The following is a 22,669-nucleotide window of genomic DNA, read 5'->3' as shown; positions in this document are numbered from 1 at the left end:
CCTCTATCAAGTCGCCCCTCACCTAAAAAAGGCCTAGTACCCTCAACCTTTCCTTGTAAGACCTACTCTCCATTCCAGGCAACATCCTGGTAAATCTCCTTTGCACCTTTTCCAAAGCTTCCACATCCTTCCTCAAATGAGGTGACCAGAACTGCACACAGTACTCCAAATGTGGCCTTACCAAGGTTTTGTACAGCTGCATCATCACCTCACGGCTCTTAAATTAAATCCCTCTGCTAATGAATGCTAGCACACCATAGGCCTTCTTCACAGCTCTATCCACTTGAGTGGCAACTTTCAAAGATCTATGAACATAGACCCCAAGATCGCTCTGCTCCTCTACATTGCGAAGAACCCTACCATTAACCCTGTATTCCGCATTCATATTTGTCCTTCCAAAATGGACAACACACACTTGTCAGGGTTAAACTCCATCTGCCACTTCTCAGCCCAGCTCTGCATCCTATCTATGTCTCTTTGCAGCCGACAACAGCCCTCCTCACTATCCACAACTCCACCAATCTTCGTATCATCTGCAAATTTACTGACCCACCCTTCAACTCCCTCATCCAAGTCATTAATGAAAATCACAAACAGCAGAGGACCCAGAACTGATCCCTGCGGTATGCCACTGGTAACTGGGCTCCAGGCTGAATATTTGCCATCCACCACCACTCTCTGACTTCTAACAGTTAGCCAGTTCGTTATCTAACTGGCCAAATTTCTCACTATCCCATGCCTCCTTACTTTCTGCATAAGCCTACCATGGGGAACCTTATCAAATGCCTTACTAAAATCCATGTACACTCCATCCACTGCTTTACCTTCATCCACATGCTTGGTTACCTCCTCAAAGAAGTCAATAAGACTTGTAAGGCAAGATCTACCCCACACAAATCCATGCTGACTATCCCTAATCAAGCAGTGTTTTTCCAGATGCTCAGAAATCCTATCCCTCAGTACCCTTTCCATTACTTTGCCTACCACCGAAGTAAGACTAACTGGCCTGTAATTCCTAGGGTTATCCCTATTCCCTTTTTTGAACAGGGGCACGTCATTCGCCACTCTCCAATCCCCTGGTACCACCCCTGTTGACAGTGAGGACGAAAAGATCATTGGCAACGGCTCTGCAATTTCATTTCTTGCTTCCCATAGAATCCTTGGATATTTCCCTTCAGGCCCGGGGGACTTGTCTATCCTCAAGTTTTTCAAAACGCCCATCACAACTTCCTTCCTAACAAGTATCTCCTCGAGCTTACCAGTCTGTTTCACATTGTCCTCTCCAACAATATGGCCCCTCTCGTTTGTAAATACTGAAGAAAAGTACTCGTTCAAGACCTCTCCTATCTCTTCAGACTCAATACACAATCTCCCGCTACTGTCCTTGATCGGACCTACCCTCGCTCTAGTCATTCTCATATTTCTCACATATGTGTAAAAGGCCTTGGGGTTTTCCTTGATCCCACCCGCCAAAGATTTTTCATGCCCTCTCTTAGCTCTCCTAATCCCTTTCTTCAGTTCCCTCCTGGCTATCTTGTATCCTTCCAGCACCATATCTGAACCTGGTTTCCTCAGCCTTACATAAGTCTCCTTCTTCCTCTTAACAAGACGATGTTAGGGTACACTGAGGAAGAATTCAGAATGTCCAAATTTCTTAACAGCACGCCTTGTGGGAGGAAACCGGAGCACCTGGAGGAATCCCACACAGACACGGGGAGAACATGCAGACTCTGCACAGACAGTGACCCAAGCCAGGAATCGAACCTGGGACCCTGGCACTGTGAAGCAACAATGCTAACCATTGTGCTACCGTGCTGCCCTATCTCTTCAACTTGAGACAAATGTTGCTTAGATTCTTCTGCTGGTAGAGAATTTCTGAACTTTAAATGTGAAACCTAGATGAAGAAAATACCGTGAATCATTCAGGACAAAAAAGTTCTATCAAACGGTCCTCAATTTTTACCAAGCTGTGGGAATGGTGCATGTGAGCCCGCTTGGGAGGTGGCACACAGTTGTTCTCTTTTGTGGCTATAAATTTGGCGGTTAATAAGGTCGCCTTTCTTAATCTTAATTATGAATATGCTTTGAGAGTCACCAGGTATCTCTTGATACCGCCACAAGGTTCAACCGAATATCGATCAAAGAGCCGATAAACCAGTTAGTTAGTTCAAAGTCAATGATACTTTATTTACATACAGTATGATTTACACATGCACCATAACACTACAGGCTAAACTATGTCTATTACTAACACCTATACTTAACTTCGGGTGCCCACTTAAGTCAGAGGAACAGTGGCCGTTGTTCGGATCTGAGGCTGTTGGGTTGGAAGAAGTAGCAGGAGTATAGCTATGGTCGTCCGTCGGGTAGCGAGCGTTGAACTTGAACTTACTTGCTTCTGGTGGTGCAGGTGGAGGGGTCTCTCCAGTTGAGAGCCGATTCCAAGAAAGAGAACACATGGCAGGGGTTCCTTCTGATACTTGGGGGGGGCTTCGCGCGCTTTTAGGCGGGCCTTAAACTTGGTCCCAATCAATTAGGCAGCTTCTCGATCACCGTCATCGATCTGAGCCAATAAAGGGGCAGGTGCCCTGATGGCTGGGCGTGTCCTAAGTTGCTGTTGGCCTTGCTTTGTTTGTAACTTCTTGCTGAGGTAGTGGCGCTGGAATGTCTGGGACGGTATCGACTACTTGAGCACCAGTCTTTTGTTCATCGGAGATGGGCCATCAATGTGCAAATCGGCCAACAGTTTCGGTTCCGTCTGTATGCTGTCTTCTAAATACACATTCAGGCTCTGTGCCTGCTTGTTACCTTGCATTGTCCATTTTTCTCTGTATGCTCTGTGAGTGTCCATTTTATATGCTGAAAGTGGCCATCCCAGATGGCTACAACACCTATTGGGACGTGGCACACCGAGAGGGTTCAGGGACCTTACTAAGGGGCCCATTTAAATAAAAGGTCCCAGAGCCATGCCTGGCACCCAGACAGATCCACCGTGTGTGTATCAGGATGGATTTTGCCGGAATTCAGCAGTAAGAGGTGGCAGCCATTGGAACAGTTCCAGACAACAAGTGAGAGGACAGTGTTGAAGGTAATCCGAGGATGGTGGGGCAAATGTTCCTGCACGATTGGGAAGTGAGATGTCAAAAAGACAATTTTTAAAAAGTTACCTTGGCCTCATCTGTCTAGTGGTTTTGGCATGTTTGACAGCAGGACTGGGCTCCCCCCTGGCGTGCAAATAAGTCCACAGTCCTGTGAAAAATAATATTCTGGGAACCATGGGAGTTAAATTAAACTTTTAAATAGCAACAGCCACCAAAGCCTTTCCACGGAGATGAAAACCTCAATTTAAGGCAACCTTCTTGCTTACAATAAAAACAATGAAACAGAATTTCTGTTGGAACATTTACCTTTGGGAAGTATCTTTGTGCTGCTATTGCAATCGGGTGCAAAGCATCAGCTGAGTGGAGAGTAGAAAAGTCGTTAAGGTGGGGAGAGTCCGTGCATATTGAGACCTGCCTGATTGCAGTCCACTTACATGACTGAATTGGAAATTGTCAGGATCCACATGTGCATGTCGTACATGTACAATTTTTCTACGTGATTTCCAGTTTGCAGGCAGGTGATCCTTTATGTTCAAGACAATAAGACAGAATGTCTGTCCTTGTTGACTGGATTTTAAGCTCTCCTACTGGAGGGTTTGAAGGTGGGGGGGAGCTGGCGAAATCCAGTGGGTGGCCTGATACCCGCTTGCCTGTCCAAAATTTTATGGGAAATAAGGGAGATGTTGAGTGGCCTGCTAGCCATTGGGCCCTTGAAGCGCTTAAGGGCCACATCCTGCCTCTGCGAGTATTTTACCCACAGTGGGATGACCCACTATGTGGGAAGCCTGGCGGCTTTAGCTACATGATCTGCTGTCAGGAAAGGAGGGAGCCTCCTTTGGGGGCCCCTGGGTATAAAGAAGGCACACCACCCAACTGTTATTGCCCTCCTTGGCCTTTGGCTTCTCACCCATCTCACTCCCCTGCTGAGACCCTGACCTGGGATTTACCAGGGCTCCTCAGTATGGTGGGACTGCCAGTAATCTCAGCTGTGGCCACTGCGCTCATCTGGGACTGCTGGGACTACAGAAATGGTCAGCAGCCCGCTAAGGCTGGAATTCCTCTGGAGATAGGGGAAGAAATTGTGTCTTAAAGTAATTAATGTTTCTCCTCATGTGAAATTGCTGTGGGGCAGATTGAGATAGTGGGTGGCTCCCCCCTCCCCTCCCTCCAATCTTTTAGCCAGGTGGGCAGGAATCATGGGTTCCTTTTTATGTGCAGTTCTGTATTTTTGTTTCTAGATGGAGGATTTAGAATGGGACATAGTAACGTTCTTCATCCACATCTGTTGGATCTTGTGACGAAATGAAAGTAATCTCTCTCAGTAATAAAGGTTGCAAATGAAATGAATATGAGAGTAGTTCTTGACAGGCACAAATCCATGACATTAATGGACTAAATTGTCACCATAAGAATAGCTATTGTGGGAAAAAGAAATTAAAATGCTTGCCGTGGACCTCTTTCCTGAGAATGATACCAAGATGCACAGTTCGGAGCAAATAAGAGGGAACTGGCTAAGCTTGATGAAACAACGTGTTCACCTTAGGGAGTTGACAACTTTACTGAAAGTGATGTGATCAACATGCACCTTTGATGCTTTTGCCTAGGTTATTGCTGGGGAATAGGAGCATTTTTCATTCATTCCTTCATTTATTCCTTCCTTGTTTCCACCTGTGATTGATTCTTGCACTGAATGAAAGGAAAAGCCACTGTTAAAATCAGTAACATTGATAATTTTTTGAGTCAGTAAATGTGCATAGTGTTAAATACTTTCCCACAGTAATGTATTAATCCTGCAACATTTACTTGTTTCAAATAAAAAGGCTTTTTCAAAGTGCCTGCAGCACAAGGGTGTGAATTAAATAGGGACTCTACTTCCCTTCAAAGAAGAGATCAGATAGTAAAAATCAGACATCAGGAGCTGAAAAAACAAGTGTAAACTCAATACTGTTTAATTTGACTCCCCTCTCTGAATTCTTGGATGAAAATCATCTGTGCTCAGATTTCCTTTGTAGTACAGCATGAAGCAGTATCTATAGCTGTAAAAATAAATGTTTGATTGGAATATGTAAAAGAAAGTGGGTTGATTTTCATCTTCGTTACTTGAACAGAATTATGGTGAAGAGGATACTCTATCCTTTAATGAACCTGCCCAATTTTCATTCTATGGATTTCAAGATGAAAATAACCATGTGTTCCTGTTGTTAACTTCCATGTAGATTTAAACTGACAAATCAAAAGAATGGACTTAACCATTTAGGGTGAAGTCATTATTTCGGGGACTTATTATGGTGACAATTTGTTAATAATTAAAATATTATTGTCCAGCTGTTTTGGATGGTCTTGATAGAGATCCTTGTGGGTAGAAATTCATCTCATGAGTGGCAGCCAATATCCAATTGGTTAACTGTTATACCAGCCACCTGGTATTCAGACTTATTGAAATCAACGGGATGAAATAGTGACCTGGGCCTACAATGGGTAACAGCTGCAATACTGGATATTCTATGCTCCCACTCAAGGTGATTGTCTGTCTCTTGATGTCCAGAACATGTTAGGGCAAAGGAAATTCAAATAAATCATCCCGGGTTTAAATTTTTCAACATTGCCAAGATATCTTTTTAAAAGCAGAATCTAACAAATGATTAACTTTATTTGTATTGATAAAGATCCCAATTTGCCATTACCTGGTCTCAATGAATTACATCGTAATTGCACAGATAGTAAATTCACTTATGGGCAATGTTTCCCTAAAACTTCAGACTAGTTCCAATATAATCAATGAGAATTGAGTCTTCTAGTTTTACTCACCATATCATCCAACCTCTATTTTAAAGAAAAAAAGGTACAGTTTAAGTGCTTTGGCAATATTTTAAGGAATGAAACAATCACTGTACTCCTATTGTACTATAAACAGAGAAAGAAATAAAAGTCCAGGGTGTAACATTGGGCATCAAAATTAAGCATTTGTCAATTAAAAGGGGTTTGAGCAGGCATGTAAAGAACATTTTTACAAACATATTTTATTACAGTTTAGTTCTTAATAGCACCGCCAAATTACTAAACAAAGCACAATCATAAACCACAAGTACAGCTAAGACATATGTTTGAGACATATTTTACTGCAGATATGGTTTCACCAAATACCATGGGACCAACAAAGCACTAATACAGATAAGAAAATCATGTTCCTTTTATACAGGTAATAACAAAAGTATCTTAAACGGACTTGTGTGTTAAAAATAACAGTAAATACAACTTCTAGCCTTGAGTTGGCAGCAATGTATGTAGATGTGCATATACCCCTGTGTTTAAACATATGCTGTTTACTATAAGGTAGAAAAAACATATCTAGTTTTAGTGAATCAGAAGAAGCAGTGGGACTAAGAAACAACTACCAACTCTCATTTGACTCTTGCCTTTCATCTATTTCTCATGTAACCTATAAAGGCTTTCAACTATTCTTATACACTACCACAGCTTATTTCTTCCACAGCTTCACATTTACTTCTGCACAGGGATAGAAAAAGGTGAAGTGGGCTACTTATAGAGGAGCTGGGGTATTTAAAGCATTTCCTACAAAGCTAAATGGTTGCAGTGTTATCATAGAGCACTGGTTCCATTAATTATTATTTGGGGAAACAGTTTTGACATTATTTTTTTAAAAAGCCTACATTTTTAACTTATTCAGAGATATGTAGACCTGCATGTATTAAGGCAAATGTGCTGCTCGTGTGAAAAGTAGCTCACATTTGGTAGCATCATCTAATCCTTAGTAAAATCATGGCACTGATTTGATTCACCATTTGCAGCTAATCCAGAAAAATGCATATTCAACAATTACCTCAAAACACAAACCATTAATCTAATTTGTTGATGAACAGTTGCAGTTATAATTGACAATCTGGAATCACACAAGAGGCCTATGCAGTGAGATGTTCATATTAGCCTGCAGAGGGCACCAATACTTCCATTTGATCTTCCAGGCACCAAACTCCCATTATTCAGCGTGTTCAAACACACAGGAGGAAGGTTGCTGGTTACTGTGCAGTTTTAAAACGTTGAAGTCTTTCATTTGTCTGCATTTTAGTTGGGTCTTCTGTTATCCCAAGTCTCTGGACGAGGCCATCATTTTAGAAAAATGGTCAGCCATGCTCCATGTTGTATAATGAAGTCAACACCACCAGATTCTTTGGAAAAGGTGTGAAACGTATGAAGTCAGGATGATTTTAAGGCATCCAGTTGCCAGTTTATTTTGACCTAAAATAATCAATTTCAAAGATAAACAAATGAAATATTGCTTAAAGGTTCAAGTATTCGGTAAACATCAAAGAGATTATACAATTGCATTTTCAACACATTTGAAACGATCCACAGAACACAAAACCATTTGATTCCAAAGGGCTGCTACAAGCAGCAAAAAACCCATGTGCAAATTGAGGAATGAGTGAAATCACCGCTGCTTTTTCAGGGACGAATTAATACAAGCTGTGACAGTCAGAGACCAGATGCAAATTACTCAAGACTTTGGATAATTTGTGTTATGCTGCTTCGGACAACACAGGCTGCTACTTGATGCAGTCTTAACTAAAGGATGCTCCAGACTCTGAAATTAGTTCAACGTGTTTATTGAACTATTAACACAGTTCTCAAATGAGTTCGATGCTCTGCTAATCTAACTGTAGTAACTCAGTCTAACTGTACCAGCTTGCTCCAAGCCACGTGCTGGGGTGTGATACTGCTGATCAACCCTGTCTAACTCTCTAGATGTCTGTGGAAAGAGGCAGGGTGTGAGTGGCTCATCCCTTTTATAGTGTTTATGTCATGCCCCCTTGTGGTGATGCCACTTCTGAGTGTCCTGACTGCCCATTGGTTGTGTCCTACTCTGAGTGTTCATTGGTTGCATGTTTGCATATCATGCCATCTCCCCCCTTTTTTTGTTTTATTTAGATGTATGTGGGAATGCGTCTGTCTAATGTGACTGACTGAGGAATACAGAACAGAACAAACAAAACAAATGCTCATACGTCCAGTCTCTGAGGCTTGTGTTTGATCCTCATCGACAGTCAGAGAGGTGTTGGAGGGGATGACGGTGACTTGACAGGCAAGTGGAAGGCACGACTGGTGGCCTCGTGGTTCGAGGTGTCTGGAGGTGGCAATTCAACATGTGGAAATGGAGGGGAAAGTGGTTGTGGGCAAGCAACTTTTCGCAGTGCCCTTCGATTCCTTCGCACAATGGAGCCAGCAGCCATACGTATGACATAGGATCTGGGCGCGGCCTGTCAAACAACGACAGCCGGAGCACACCACCCACCATCCGGTATCTTGATCCTGACCGTGTTTGCCGGGGATAGCACGTCCAGATCGGTGTCATGTGCGTCATCGCCCTGCTTCTGGCTGTCGTGAAGCTGCTGCACCTTCTGCAACACCGGGAGGTGATCAAGGTTGGGCAGGTGTATGGCTGGAAGCGTCGTCCGCAGGTGCCTGTTCATCAGCAGTTGAGCTGGCGACATGCCAGTGGACAAGAGAGTCGTCCGGTACGCAAGTAGTGCAAGGCGTATGTCGGAAGCGGAGTCCGAGGCCTTGCAGCTGAGCTGCTTAATGATGTGCACCCCTTTTTCGAAACTTAGTCATTGAACTGCGGATACTGCTGACTGGAGGTGACATGCCTGAAATCATAGCTCTTGGCAAACTTGGACCATTCTCGACTGTGGAAGCACGGGCCATTGTCGCTCATGACGGTGTTCGGGATGCCATGAGAATGTCTCTTTACACGCTTTGATGACGATCCGTGAGGTGAGGTCTGGTGAACAAATCAACTGTCTTTGAGTGGAAGGCGGAGCACCGAACAGAGTGCCTGAAGCTGAAAGTCAGGCTCACCACTGCACCCGTCCTTGCTTCTTGGACCCAGACCGAGAGACTAAGATAACCACAGATGCGAGTCAGGATGGCATTGGGGTGGTGTTGCTTCAAAGAGGCGACATATCATCCTGGGTACCAGTAGCATACGCGTCACGGGCAATGACACCCACTGAGACCAGATATGCGCAGAACGAGGAGTGTTTAGGTCTTCTCACCAGCATTCTCAAATTTCATGTTTATGTCTACGGCAGCTTCAGCATCTCAGGTTAGTTCAAAAAGTAATCAATGATTAAGATATAGTCGCGACCATTCGCATGGAATAGGTCAATGACAACCTTGGACCACAGAGAGGTCTCTACGTCATGTGGTTGGAGCGTCTCCTTGCTCTGCGCTGGTTGGAACCTCGGACAGGTTTTGCAGTTCAGGACCATGACCGTGATGTCCTGGTTGATGCCAGGCCAGTAGACAGCTTGCCAGGCCCTGAGTCTGTACTTTTCTATATCCAGGTGTCCCTCATGAATCTGCCGCAGCACCATGCTCTGGAGAAATAGCAGGATGACTATCCTGTCCAGCTTAAGCAGGATGCCATCGATCAGCGTCAGGTCATCCTTGACATTGTAGAATTGAGGGCATTGCCCTTTCTGCCAGCCATTGCTGAGGTTGTGGATGACTCACTGCAATAGGGGGTCTTTGGCCGTCTCTTCTCGGATGAGAACGATCTTCTCATCTGTTGCCGGGAGAGTGCTTGCACACAGTTGTACCTGCAATTCAATGTGCTGGATGATCTCCAGTGGTTCACTGGGTGAGTTGACAGAGCTTGACAATGCATCGGCAATGATGAGCTCCTTGTCAGGTGTGTACACCAAATTGAAATCATACCTCTGTAGTTTGCGCAAAATTCTCTGCAAACGAGGCGTCATGTCGTTCAGGTCCTTTTGGATGATGTGGACCAGAGGCCTATGATCCGTCTCAACAGTAAATGTTGGCAAGCCGTAGACATAATCATGAAATTTGAGGATGCCAGTGAGAAGACCTAAAGACTCCTTCTCAATCTGCGCATATCTGGTCTCAGTGGGTGTCATTGCCCGTGACGCGAATGCTATTGGTACCCAGGATGATGTGTCGTCTCTTTGAAGCAACACCACCCCAATGCCATCCTGACTCGCATCTGTGGTTATCTTGGTCTCTCGGTCTGGGTCCAAGAAGCAAGGACGGGTGCAGTGGTGAGCCTGGCTTTCAGCTTCAGCCACTCCGTTCGGTGCTCCGCCTTCCACTCAAAGACAGTTGATTTTTTTACCAGGTTGCATAAGGCCGCAGTGTGTGTGGCCAAATTCGGGATGAACTTGCCAAGGAAATTGACCATTCCCAGGAAGCGCAGTATTGCCTTCTTGTCCTCGGGGACTTTCATTGCCTCGATGGCTTTAATTTTGTCTGTGTCCAGGCGCACACCGTGTTGTGAAATCTGATCGCCCAGGAACTTCAGCATAGATGTCTAGGGGTAGGATTCTCGCTTTGGGTAAAGTAGTAGCATGGATAGAGGATTGGTTAATTAATAGAAAGCAAAGAGTGGTGATTAATGGATGTTTCTCTGGTTGGCAATCAGTAGCTCATAGTGTCCCTCAGGGATCAGTGTTGGGCCCACAATTATTCACAATTTACACAGATGATTTGGAGTTGGGTACCAAGGGCAATGTGTCCAAGTTTGCAGATGACACTAAGATGAGTGGTAAAGCAAAAAATGCAGAGGATACTGGAAGTCTGCGAGGGATTTGGATAGGTTAAGTGAATGGGCTAGGGTCTGGCAGATGGAATACAATGTTGACAGATGTGAGGTTATCCATTTTGGTAGGAATAACAACAAACGGGATTATTATTTAAATGATAAAATATTAAAGCATGCTGCTGTGCAGAGAGACTTGGGTGTGCTAGTGCATGAGCCGCAAAAAGTTGGTTTACAGGTGCAACAGGTGATTAAGAAGGCAAATGGAATTTTGTCCTTCATTGCTAGAGGGATGGAGTTTAAGACTAGGGAGGTTATGTTGCAATTGTATAAGGTGTTAGTGAGGCCACACCTGGAGTATTGTGTTCAGTTTTGGTCTCCTTACTTGAGAAATGACGTACTGGCACTGGAGGGTATGCAGAGGAGATTCACTAGGTTAATCCCAGAGCTGAAGGGGTTGGATTATGAGGAGAGGTTGAGTAGACTGGGACTGTACTCGTTGGAATTTAGAAGGATGAGGGGTGATCTTATAGAAACATATATAATTATGAAGGGAATAGATAGGATAGATGCGGGCAGGTTGTTTCCACTGGTGGGTGAAAGCAGACCTAGGGGGCATAGCCTCACAATAAGGGGAAGTAGATTTAGGACTGAGTTTAGGAGTAACTTCTTCACCCAAAGGGTTGTGAATCTATGAAATTCCTTGCCCAGTGAAGCAGTCGAGGCTCCTTCATTAAATGTTTTTAAGATAAAGATAGATAGTTTTTTGAAGAATAAATGGATTAAGGGTTTATGGTGTTCAGGCCGGAAAGTGGAGCTGAGTCCACAAAAGATCAGCCATGATCTCATTGAATGGCGGAGCAGGCTTGAGGGGCCAGATGGCCTACTCCTGCTCTTAGTTCTTATGTTCTTATGTCCCAAAACAGCACTTGGACCTGTTTAGCTTGAGGCCATGTTCATGTATGCGTCGGAATACTTCCTTGAGTTGCGCTACATGTTCCACTGGGGTTGTGGACCAGATTATGATATCGTCAATGTGGACACGAACCCCTTCTATTCCCTCCATCATCTTTTCCATGATGCGATGGAAAATCTCTGATGCTGAGATGATGCCAAATGGCATTCAGTTGTCGCAGACTCTGCCAAAAGGCGTGTTGAAGGTGCAGAGCCTTCTGTTGGATTCTTCAAGTTGGATTTGCCAAAATCCTTGGGATGCGTCCAATTTTGTGAAGAAGCGCGCATGTGCCATCTCACTCGTGATTTCTTCCCTCTTCGGGATGGGGTAATGTTCCCGCATAATGTTTTTGATTAGATCCTTGGGGTCAATGCAAATGCATAGGTCCCCGAAGGCTTCTTTACGTACAACATCGAGCTGGCCCAGTGACCTTGGAGATGATGCATTTTTGTTGTAGACTCGTGAGATCTGCCTTCAGACGCTCTCTCAGTGGAGCAAGGACACATCGTGGTGCGTGGACCACTGGCTTGGCATCAGGCCGCAGTAGAATCTTGTATTCGTATGGCAGCGTGCCCATCCCGCTAAATACATCTGCGTACTAGATTAGGATGTCGGCGGTGCTGGCCTGAAGATCCAAATGGGACGGCGTCATGGTGTAGACCCTTTGAATGAGGTTCAGTTGCTTGCAGGCGTGCGTACCTAGCAGGGGCGCCCTGTCTGGTTTAACAATCTCGAAGTGTAAGCTTGCTTGTGTGTGTCGGCTGGACACCTGCAGATGGCAGGACCCCAGTGCCTTGATTGCGTTTCCATTGTTGTCCAGGAGTTTGCCGGCAGCTGGAAGGATTGTGGGAGGTTTGGTTTACCACAGTTTAAACAGCATTTGCCTCTTGCAGGGCAGTTTTTAAAAAAATGGGCGGTGCCGCAGTTAGCAACGTCATGACGTTGGCGTCGGCAGTGCGTTGTTGCGCTTGCGCGATGCGGTTCTTGAACGTCTGCACCTGCGCAGTATGGTTTTCAGCCACTTTGTGTTCCCGATCGCATTGCACATGCGTCGGGCCCTAGGAAGAGCGCGCAAAATGGTCACTTTCGTCAATGTGGAGGCGCTGCATCCGGCAGATGGCCTGAACACTCTCCATCTCGTGGGAGGCTTGTTTTTCACTTTCTGCCGTTTTGTACTGTGAATAGCGATTTGTAGAGTGCTCATGCACAGTACACGTTTCAATCGCGACTGGCAGGGTCATGTGCTTGATTTTCAACAATTTCTCTCATAGAGGATCAGAGTGGACTCCAAAAATGATTAGTTCTTTGATCATGGAGTCAGTGATATCACTGACATTGCAGGATTGCGCTAGCAGTCTAAGGTTAGTTAGATATGAGTTGAAGGATTCGTCTTTACCTTGCATCCTCTGCCTGAAGATGTAGTGCTTGAAGATTTCGTTGGTGTGGCTGTCGAATTTGTCCAGGATGGTTTGGTACTTTGTTTTGTCCTGTCCTCGGAAGAGCTATCTTCCAAGCATCGGTTGCGCCATTGAGGTCGGATCCTTCCGCGTATAGTTGAAATTTCTGCTTGAATGATTGCCAATTGGCACGAAGATTGCCGGTGGTCCTGAACTGATGAGGAGCCTGAATCTTGTCCATTGTGCCTGTATTCAGTAGCTGGTTGTCACGGATCTTGCTGAGTTGAAATAAATAGATTGAACAGTCACTCCTGGTATCATGTTGTGTTATGCTGCTTCGGATAACACAGGCTGCGACTTGATGCAGTCTTAACTAAAGGATGCTCCAGGCTCTTAAATGAGTTCAACGTGTTTATTGAACTATTAACACAGTTCTCAAATGAGTTCGACTCTCTGCTAATCTAACTGTAGTAACTTAGTCTAACTGTACCAGCTTGCTCCAAGCCACGCGCTGGGGTGTGGTGCTGCTGATTAACCCTGTCTAACTCTCTAGATGCCTGTCTGTGGAAAGAGGTAGGGTGTGAGTGCATCATCCCTTTTACAGTGTTTATGTCATGCCCACTTGTGGTGATGCTAGCTCTGAGTGTCCTGACTGCCCATTGGTTGTGTCCTCTTCTGAGTGTTCATTGGTTGCATGTTTGCATATCATGACAGGATCATGTTTTCTCATTTTTTATTACTGTGCCCAGGAACCTGCACTGCAATATTTACTGTGCTTCAGTACTAAAACCATCAGATCCAGGATTCATGGAATGGGTATTTGTAATAGTTTCAATTCTGTAACCTTCCCCGATCCTGAATTCAGATTATTCTAAATCAAACCCCTGAAAACAAATTGCTGCTACAAGACAAGATCCATTCCGCAACCTATGAACATTTGAAGTACTATTATAATATTAGGAAACTAGAGTAAAGATCTCAATAAATGTAAATAATCGAGAGGAAAAAAACCCCCACCCACCAACATTGGAAGAGCAGGTAACTGGAGCTGAGACTCAGTGGAAACTAGCACATTTGGGAAATTAAAATTTTAAATACTGCTACATATTTTCAAATAAAATTTGTGGATGAGATTTGCCAAAGCCATTCAAATTAGGGGCATCAATACTTGAAATTAAATGCAGAATGAAACTGAACACCAGCGTGAATTGCAAAAGCCGAACGGCTTTTTGAACTAAAGTAACCTGTTAAAAGCTGCAGGCTGTTTATTTTTTCCCAGATAAACAGAGTCATTGGTCTGTGAGAGAAAACAACACTTTCAGGCTATGGAATGTTTAGCAAGAGGCTCAGGGTGATAAAATAAATTGAAACCAATAAACAGGCATACTTCAAAGTTGTGTAATTTTGTGTGCAAATTCATGTTTCAATAAATAACACTTCGCCAAACTGTCTGTTTAGCTCACTTAAATAATTTGAAAACTGAGAAAAGTGGCACAAACAGATGTTGATTGATGGTATCTGTGGTGATATGCATCACTATAAATATACAAGGGGTTAATGTAGATAAACTAGGACACTGTAAATACACAAAAGGTTAATGCAAATACACTTAGACTAGATAAACACTAGAGGGAGCACCAGAGACATCATGACACAGATATTCAATCAATAGGCCAGTGAGATAGGACACGGCAATGGGCATTCACGACACACCCAGAGGTGACACTACCACAAGGGGGCTACCCATATAAAAGGACATAGCACACATGCTCTTTCTCTTTCCATAGGCGACAGTCAGAGAGACAGGAGTAGATCAGGAAAGCATCACACCCACTGCATGGATTGGAGCAGACTGGTTAGTTAGAGAAAGTTACTATAGTTAGATTAGCAAGAGAGTCGAACTCAAGTAGGAGAATTGCTAATGGTTCAATAAATGTGTTAAACCTATCTCCAGTCTGAACCTTCCTTTGTCAGAGTGTACATCACGGAAGCAGCTTATGCTATGTCAAGAAGCATAACACAACAGTATCAAAGTCTGTCTTCTTTTAAAATGCACAGGATTGAAATCCACAAGAAGTGATGTTTTGTCAGCTGTGGAGGTCATGAGCTGAACCATGGATCGGAGATCCCCAGTCATGGAATGCACATCCTGCACTAAGGTCTCCACTGCGTATGCCAACCTCATTGTTGCCCTTATTGCATTGGAGTGACGGCACCATCTCTTCAGAAAGAAAGAGATGGGATTCCTCCAGTCGAGCCCTGAGGCTGGACGCTGTCATCTCTTCCTGATGCAAGTGACTCTGCCTTTGCAGTTCCAGAAGCTCTGGGATGACCGGACCCAGGGGCACATCATTGACCTCCAAGAGCCAGATCCCTGAGAGTTTCCTTCCACGGCCTGCAGTAGATCTTCAGCCATGATATGCTCACCAGTGAGTGACCCAGAAGTATGTTTACTAATTAATCCCACCGAGGTGTGAGTATCGGTGCTGGTCGAGGGTGCTGGTGAGAGCGGTGAGGTCTCTTTGATGCTTGTCTCAGAGATGTTTTCTTCTGAGCTTCTCTGCTGTGTGGTCTCCAAAGGGCGCGAGGATGCTCTGGGCTGGTTGAATGATTGACGTGCAAGGCAAGCAAGATGGCACAAAAGGGCAGACTGATGGGAGAAAGTTAACTCATGTGAGGCTTGCACCATGGCTGCATATGTTGAGGATTCCCACTTTTGTTTGGTGTCCCCACCTTGCCTGCTGCACAGTACGGTCCTGCTCCTCACCTGCTAGCTCAAACGGTATCTCCTCATAGGGAAATAGCCATCTCAGTTAGGGCATGACTCTAGCAGGATGTGCTCAATCGTACCGGTTACGCTGGACTCTGTCTTGCAATATGACATATAGGGAGAGTGTTAGCCGGAGGAAAATATCAGCCATGATTGAATGGCGGAGCAGACTCGATGGGCCGAGTGGTTTAATTCTGTTCCTATGTCTTTTGGTCTTATGAGTCCTGCTGGGCAAGATATGATGTAGGCTGACATGCGTGGCAAGTGAGTGAGAGTGGGGATGCGAGGAGCAGATTATCTTTTGGGGGGGGAATCATGATCACTGGGACATGTCAAGTGTTGGGAGTCAGTGAGGTGTCTGGGAGACAGATCACCATGGAGGTGTAAGGGTGCATGAAGGGGTGCAGCAGGAGTCATTAGGAGGCCGACTTACACTGACTGTACAAAGAAAGTCATTCATCGTCTTCCAACACTGTTGCCCCATCTTCTTATGGAGCGAGCTGGCACTCGTAATCATGGCCACTGCCTCCCAGGCAGGGGTGATGACCTTGTTTGATGGACGTCTGATCAAAAGCAAGTGGAGGATGTCACACCGATGCTCATACCTTCCAGGGGTTTGCTGGGGGCTCCCTCTAAAAATCTTGGTGCTGTCTTCCTGGGAGCCATCCACTGACACCGACTGGACTTCAAACAAATGCAGTGGCGGCTGTGGTGGTGTTTAAAAGTAGTGCCCCACGAATTAGAGATTAAATTTTCCCACGGCACGCGAATCAGAGCACGATGTGAATCATGTGGGGAGAAAATAATTTGTTAAAGAGGCTCGCTATATGAGTTTACCCGCTGTCGGCGGGATTCTCCAACACTGAAAAAATATGGTAAGGTTCCACCCCATACCTTTCAGTAGAAATTAATATGTTTCAGTGTAAATACTTTCACTGCATTTATTCTTTGTAACTGATATTATAAAATATTCACTTATAACTCAGTGAAATGTTTGTTTCATCTTCATAGACCAAGCAGAACTTTGTCACGGTAAGTGTAAGAAAAATATTACACTCATATGATTACTTGGGATGTTCCACAGGTTGATTTGATTGATGTAGCTGGCGTAGAGGATGGGGGCAGGGGGCAGTGTGGAAGAAGAGTCACCATGGCCACAGGTGGGGTGGATGTTGAACTCAGGCCTGCCTCACATTGTTTCACAGGAATGTGCAAAAATGGTTGCCCATCTGCTCTCCCAAATGTATCTAGCCTGCTGCATAATGTTTTGTAGGTGAACCTTGTCAACATGCATCTGGTTGTACTTAGATTGCATAGTGGCATTTATATGGTGCTTTGTCGACTACAACAGCTGGACACATGTTTGCAAAACAATCTGGAATGTTAATGAGAGGTTGAAAAAGACTTTCTGTGGTGCTGTGTCCCAGCAAGGCTCTGTTGAGAATATGGCCATTGATGATGATGCTCCACAACAGTCTGCCCTCTTTCAGGGATTGTAGATGACACCTCCTTGTCAGTGAAGTTCTTACCAACTGGTGCCTTAACACTCTCTTAAGAGAAGGCTAGCTCTCTGCAATGGATGGATTAGAACCTACAAACTGACATATGAGCTTGAATTTATTGTCCATGGGGTCCGTGCCACCGTCAGCCTGGAATGTGATTTCAAACTGGTTCACTAATTAACCGGCAGCCAGCTTGGAAAAAGCACTGGGAAAGAAAGAGGGCGGGCGCTTAGAACAGAGAGGGTTCGGGCTGGTCCTTCTGATGGGCTCACTCAGGGGGGCAGCCTTTGCGGTGCTGCAGACCTCTCAAAAAAAGCATTGCGATGGAAATATTATGCGAATAGTGTTGAGGCAGCACATTCAAACATCAACCTCTGTCCTCAGACATTTTAAAACATTTTTTTCAGTCCAGGCAGGTCATCCCGCCCTGGATCGAGGTTGAAGGGGCAAAGCGTAAACTCCGCCTGGCCAACTGGCCAACCCAGCCATAAAAGCAGACAGACCACGTAAAACTATGAGCAATTAGCCCCTTATTGGGCGAGATGGCCTGCTTGATCACCAGCAAGCATGTGTCTGATTCGTATGCGTGCCCACTGACCGGAATATTGCACGACTGTGCGATGATGTTGGGACACGTGGCCGACACCTTTACATGCGATTTCAAGTGCTTCCAGGCTGGGTGCGCGCCTGCCCGAGCAATGTAAAACTCTGGCCATGGAACTGCATGTGCAAGAACTTGAAAGCTGCAGAGGTCATTTTGCAAGAGATTTAGAATTGTGGGTGAAGAGTAACTGTGGTGAAAAGGACATACTTCTTAAGGACTATTTATAGTATAGTTGTTTACAGCATAGAAAGAGGCCATTTAGTATTCCATGCCCAAAGTGAGTCTTCACTAGGGTAATGGAACAATAATCCTATTGCCCTGCACTCTTCCCATAGTTTTGCAATGACATTGCTTCAAACATTTGTTCACTTTTCCTTTAAAAGGCACAATGTTCTCTTCTTCAACTAGTTCCTATGTCAAAGCATTCCATAGTGTAACAACTCCATGTAAAATTTCTCCTAAAATCCTAAAATGATTTTGGGCGGGATTCTCCGACCCCCCGCCGGGTTGGAGAATCGCCGGGGGCCGGCGTCAATCTCGCCTCACTGTGTCCCGAATTCTCCACCACCAGAGATTCGGCAGGGGCGGGAATCGCGCCGTGCCAGTCGGCAGGCCCCCCCCCCCCCCCCCCCCCCGGCGATTCTCCGGCCTGTGATGGGCCGAAGTCCCGCCGCTGTCAAGCCTCTCTCGCTGGCGAGAAACAAAACACCTACCTGACCGGTGGGACTGGCGGCGGGGGTGGGCTCCGGGGTCCTGGGGGGGGAGGGGGGGGCGGGGCGATCTGGCCCCGAGGGGTGCCCCTACAGTGGCCTGGCCCGTGATTGGGGCCCACCGATCGGCGGGCGGGCCTGTGCCGGGGGGACACTGTTTTCCTTCCGCCTTCGCCATGGTCTTCACCATGTGAAGGACTTGGTGAGGACTTGGCCCCTAGAAGTGCGGAAGAGGGCGGTCCGACGCCGGAGTGGTTCACGCCACTCCATCACGCCGGGACCCCCCCGCCCCGCCAGGTAGGGGAGAATCCCGGCCTTTGTATTTAAGTGATGCCCTATGTCACTGACTTCCCAACAGAGGAAAACATCTTTTCCTATTTAATCCAAAGTTTGTCATCACTAGTATCACCTTGCTCAGATTGTGCTTGCTATGGTGTAAAAGTATTTTTATAATGGGATCCTTAAATCTGCACACAGTACTATAACTGTGGCCCAACTATGCCTTATAAAATATTATCAGTATTCTTCTACTCCTGTATTGCATGCTCTAATAATAAAACAAACCCAATGCTGTTGGCATTGTTATTTCTATGCCAGGTGCCTTTCTAACTATTTATACTGCTGGGAGACTGCAACATTAAAAAAATTGTAATTTCAACTTATCAGACAATAAGGACTCCAGGTTGGATCTTTTAGCCTGTTGGTATCATTTTGAAGATCACTATAATTTTGTATTTCAGTTATGTTGGACTGTTATTTGGTAACAATTGACATTGACAATCCCCATTCAGCATGAAAATTATTTTTTTCCCAAAGGTTCTTTTCAATTTGTCAACCCTGCTTTGACACTGATGGTTGATGCTTTGCGGCTCATGTTCTTTTTAGCTATTCATATGATGTCCCACTGCCTGTTGATAACATTGTCAATTTCAGAGAATGCGTTTTGATAATACAGAAATGTTACCGTACTAAGAGTTTCACCTTTGAGAAACGTAGTTTTGGCGGCTGCTCTTATGTTCTAATATACGGCAAGGCCACTAGGAACATGCGATGCCACATTCATTCGCATCATTGTAGAAACATAGAAAATAGGAGCAGCCGGAAACAATTTGGTCCTTCAAGCCTGCTCTGCCATGCAATATGATCATGGCTGATCAACCCAACTCAATAGCCTGATCCCACGTCCCCCCCACCCCCGGGCCATTCATGTGCCCACTCACTCAACTTGTCCAAATTACACTGAGGTATTTTTGCATCCTCCTCGCAGCTCACCCTCCCACCCAACTTGGCGTCATCTGAAAATTTGAAGATATTACACTTTGTTCCTTCATCTAAAACATTAATATATATTGTGAATAGCTGGGGTCCTAGCACTGATCTCTGCGGTATCCCACTTGTCTCTGCCTGCCAATTTGAAAAATACCCTTTAATTCCTACTCTTTGATTCCTGCCTGCCAACCCTCTGTTCTATCCACCTCAATACATTCTGCCTAATCCCCATGCACTTTAATTTTACACAATCTCTTATGCGGGAATTAGTCAAAAGCCTTCTGAAAATCCAAATACACCACATCCACTGGCTCCCCTCGTCAATTCTACTCTATACATCCTTGAAGAATTCCAGTAGATTTTTCTAGCATGATTTTCCCTTCATAAATTCATGCTGACTCTGTCTGATTCTGCCACTGTTTTCTAATATATTCAGCTATAAAATCTTTGATAGTGTATTCTAGAATTTCCCCCACTAGTGACGTCAGGCTTGCTGGTTGATAATGCCCTATTTTCTTTTACCTCCCTTTTTAAATAGTGGAGTTACATTAGCTACCCTCCAATCTGTAGGAACTGTTCCAGAATCTATAGAATCCTGGAAGATGACCAGCAATGCATCCAATATTTCTAGAGCCACTTCCTTAAGTACTCTGGGATGTAGATTATCAGGCCCTGGGGATTTATCAATGCTCAATCCATTCAATTTCCCTAACACCATTTATCTACTAATATCGATTTCGTTCAGTTCCCCCGTCTCTCTAAACCCCGCATTCCCCAACATTTATTGTATCTGATTTGTGTCCTCATTTGTGAAGACAGAACCAAAGTCTGTGTTCAGTTGCTCAGCCATTTATTTACTCCCGATTATACATTCCCCTGTTTCTGACTGTAAGGGATCTACATTAGTCTTCACCAATCTTTTTATCTTATGGGCGGCATGGTGGCACAGTGGTTAGCACTGCTGCCTCATGATGCCGAGGTCCCGGGTTTGATCCCGGCCCTGGGTCACTGTCCATGTGGAGTTTGCACATTCTCCCTGTGTCTGCGTGGGTCTCACCCCCACAATCTGAAAGATGCGCAGGGTAGGTTTATTGGCCATGCTAAATTGCCCCTTAAATTGGAAAAAAATAATTGGGTTCTTTAAATTTATAAAACAAAACAATTGTTTTCTCTTCACCTACCTATAGAAACATTTATAGTGAGTTTTTATGTTCCCTAAAAGCTTACTCTCATACTCTATTTTCCTCTTCTTAATCAATTCCTTGGTCCTTCTTTGCTGAATTCTAAACTGTTCCCAATCCTCAGACCTGTTGTGGCCAATTTTATGCTTCTTCCTGGGATCGAATACTATCCCTGATTTCCCTTGTAAGCCATGGATTATGGCCCATTCCCGCTTTACTTTTGTGCCAGACAGGAATAAACATTTGTTGCAGTTGCTCCTTGAATTTTTGCCATTGCCTATTCACTGTCATCCCTTTAAGTAACTTTCTCCAATCAATCAAAAGCAACTCATGCCTCATATCATCGTAGCTTGCTTTATTAAGATTCAGAACGCTAGTCTCAGATCAACTATGCCATTCTCCGCCTCGATCAAAAATTCTATAATATTATGGTCACTCATCCCCAAGAGGTCTCGCACAACTAGATTGCCAATTATTCCATTCTCATTACACAGTACCCAGTCTAGGATGGCTTGTTCTCTAGTTGGTTCCTCAACATATTGGTCCAGAAAACCTTCCCACATACACACCAGGAATTCCTCCTCTACGGTAATGTGGCTAATTTGATTTGCCAAATCTATATGCAAATTAAAATCACTCATAATAACAGATGTTCCTTTATCACATGCATAGCGGGTATGTTTGAGAAGTTACTGGGGGGGGGGGGGGGATGGTCACCCGACCCTTGGAGGTGGACAGGGCACACAGAGCGCTAGCGAGGAAGCCGTGTGTAGGTGACCCCCTCCCCCCCCTCCGAGAGCAATGGTGGCGAGATTCCACAGGTACTTCGACAAGGAGTGTATCCTATGGTGGGCCAGCAGACATGGAGCTGTAAATGGGAGACCAGCATCCTGAGTATATGTCAGGATCTGAGCGCGGATGTGGCCAGGAGAAGAGCAGGGTTCAACCAGATAAAATTGACCCTTTTCAAGAAGAAGGTTACGTTTGGACTGCTGTATCCGGCCTGTCTTTGGGTCACTCACGGAGAGCAATATTTCTACTTCAAATCGGCTGAGGACGCGATGGACTTCGCTAGAAGGAAAGGACTGGTAGTGGACTGAGGTGTTTGGACTGAACTTTGCTGCAGCGTTCAAACGTTTTTGTTTTTGGACGTTATCTGTAATACGTTCTGTATTGATTTTGGGCCAGTTTATGAGCTGTGTGAGTTAAAGTTTGAATTTGCACTGATGGGGGATGGACGTGTGAATTGTAGATGTTGGATCTTCTTTTTGATATTCTTTGTGTTTCTTTTGGGCAATTGAGTTGGTATTGTTTTCGTTTGCATATGTGTGTCCGAGCGGGAGGGTGGGAACAATAGGTGGGAAACTGTCTGGCGCTATTGGCGGGGCCACCAAGCTAGCTGGGTGGGCTAGCTCACAGAAGGGCAGTGGGGGTGAGCAAATGTTATGCTTGTTGAAGGGGACTGTTTGTATAGTGCTGTTACTGGGTGAGGAAATGTTCTGCTGACGGGGGAGGAACTTTTGCTGTGGGGCAATAGGGTGGTCGGGGACGGAGTTTGCCTGGGGCGGGCCTGTGGATGCATGGGGCACGGGCTGGAGACT

At 45.0% G+C, this 22,669-nt stretch overlaps 1 protein-coding gene across 1 annotated transcript in view; it reads right to left on the bottom strand.

The window, feature by feature from the left end:
- Positions 1-5,027: 5,027 nt before the first annotated feature.
- The window catches only part of nkain2 (sodium/potassium transporting ATPase interacting 2), a 651,746-nt gene continuing 634,104 nt past the window's right edge, over positions 5,028-22,669 (bottom strand). Inside the window, exon 7 of the mRNA XM_038799726.1 lies at positions 5,028-7,358. Coding sequence (XP_038655654.1) covers positions 7,349-7,358 — 10 coding nt within the window. The 3' untranslated portion in view covers positions 5,028-7,348. The remainder of the gene's footprint in view (positions 7,359-22,669) is intronic.

This window comes from Scyliorhinus canicula, chromosome 6 (genome assembly GCF_902713615.1).
Source record: "Scyliorhinus canicula chromosome 6, sScyCan1.1, whole genome shotgun sequence".
Taxonomy (NCBI): Eukaryota; Metazoa; Chordata; class Chondrichthyes; order Carcharhiniformes; family Scyliorhinidae; genus Scyliorhinus; species Scyliorhinus canicula.
The sequence above is the reverse complement of the archived record's forward strand: the minus strand, read 5'-3'. Positions and strand labels throughout refer to the sequence as shown.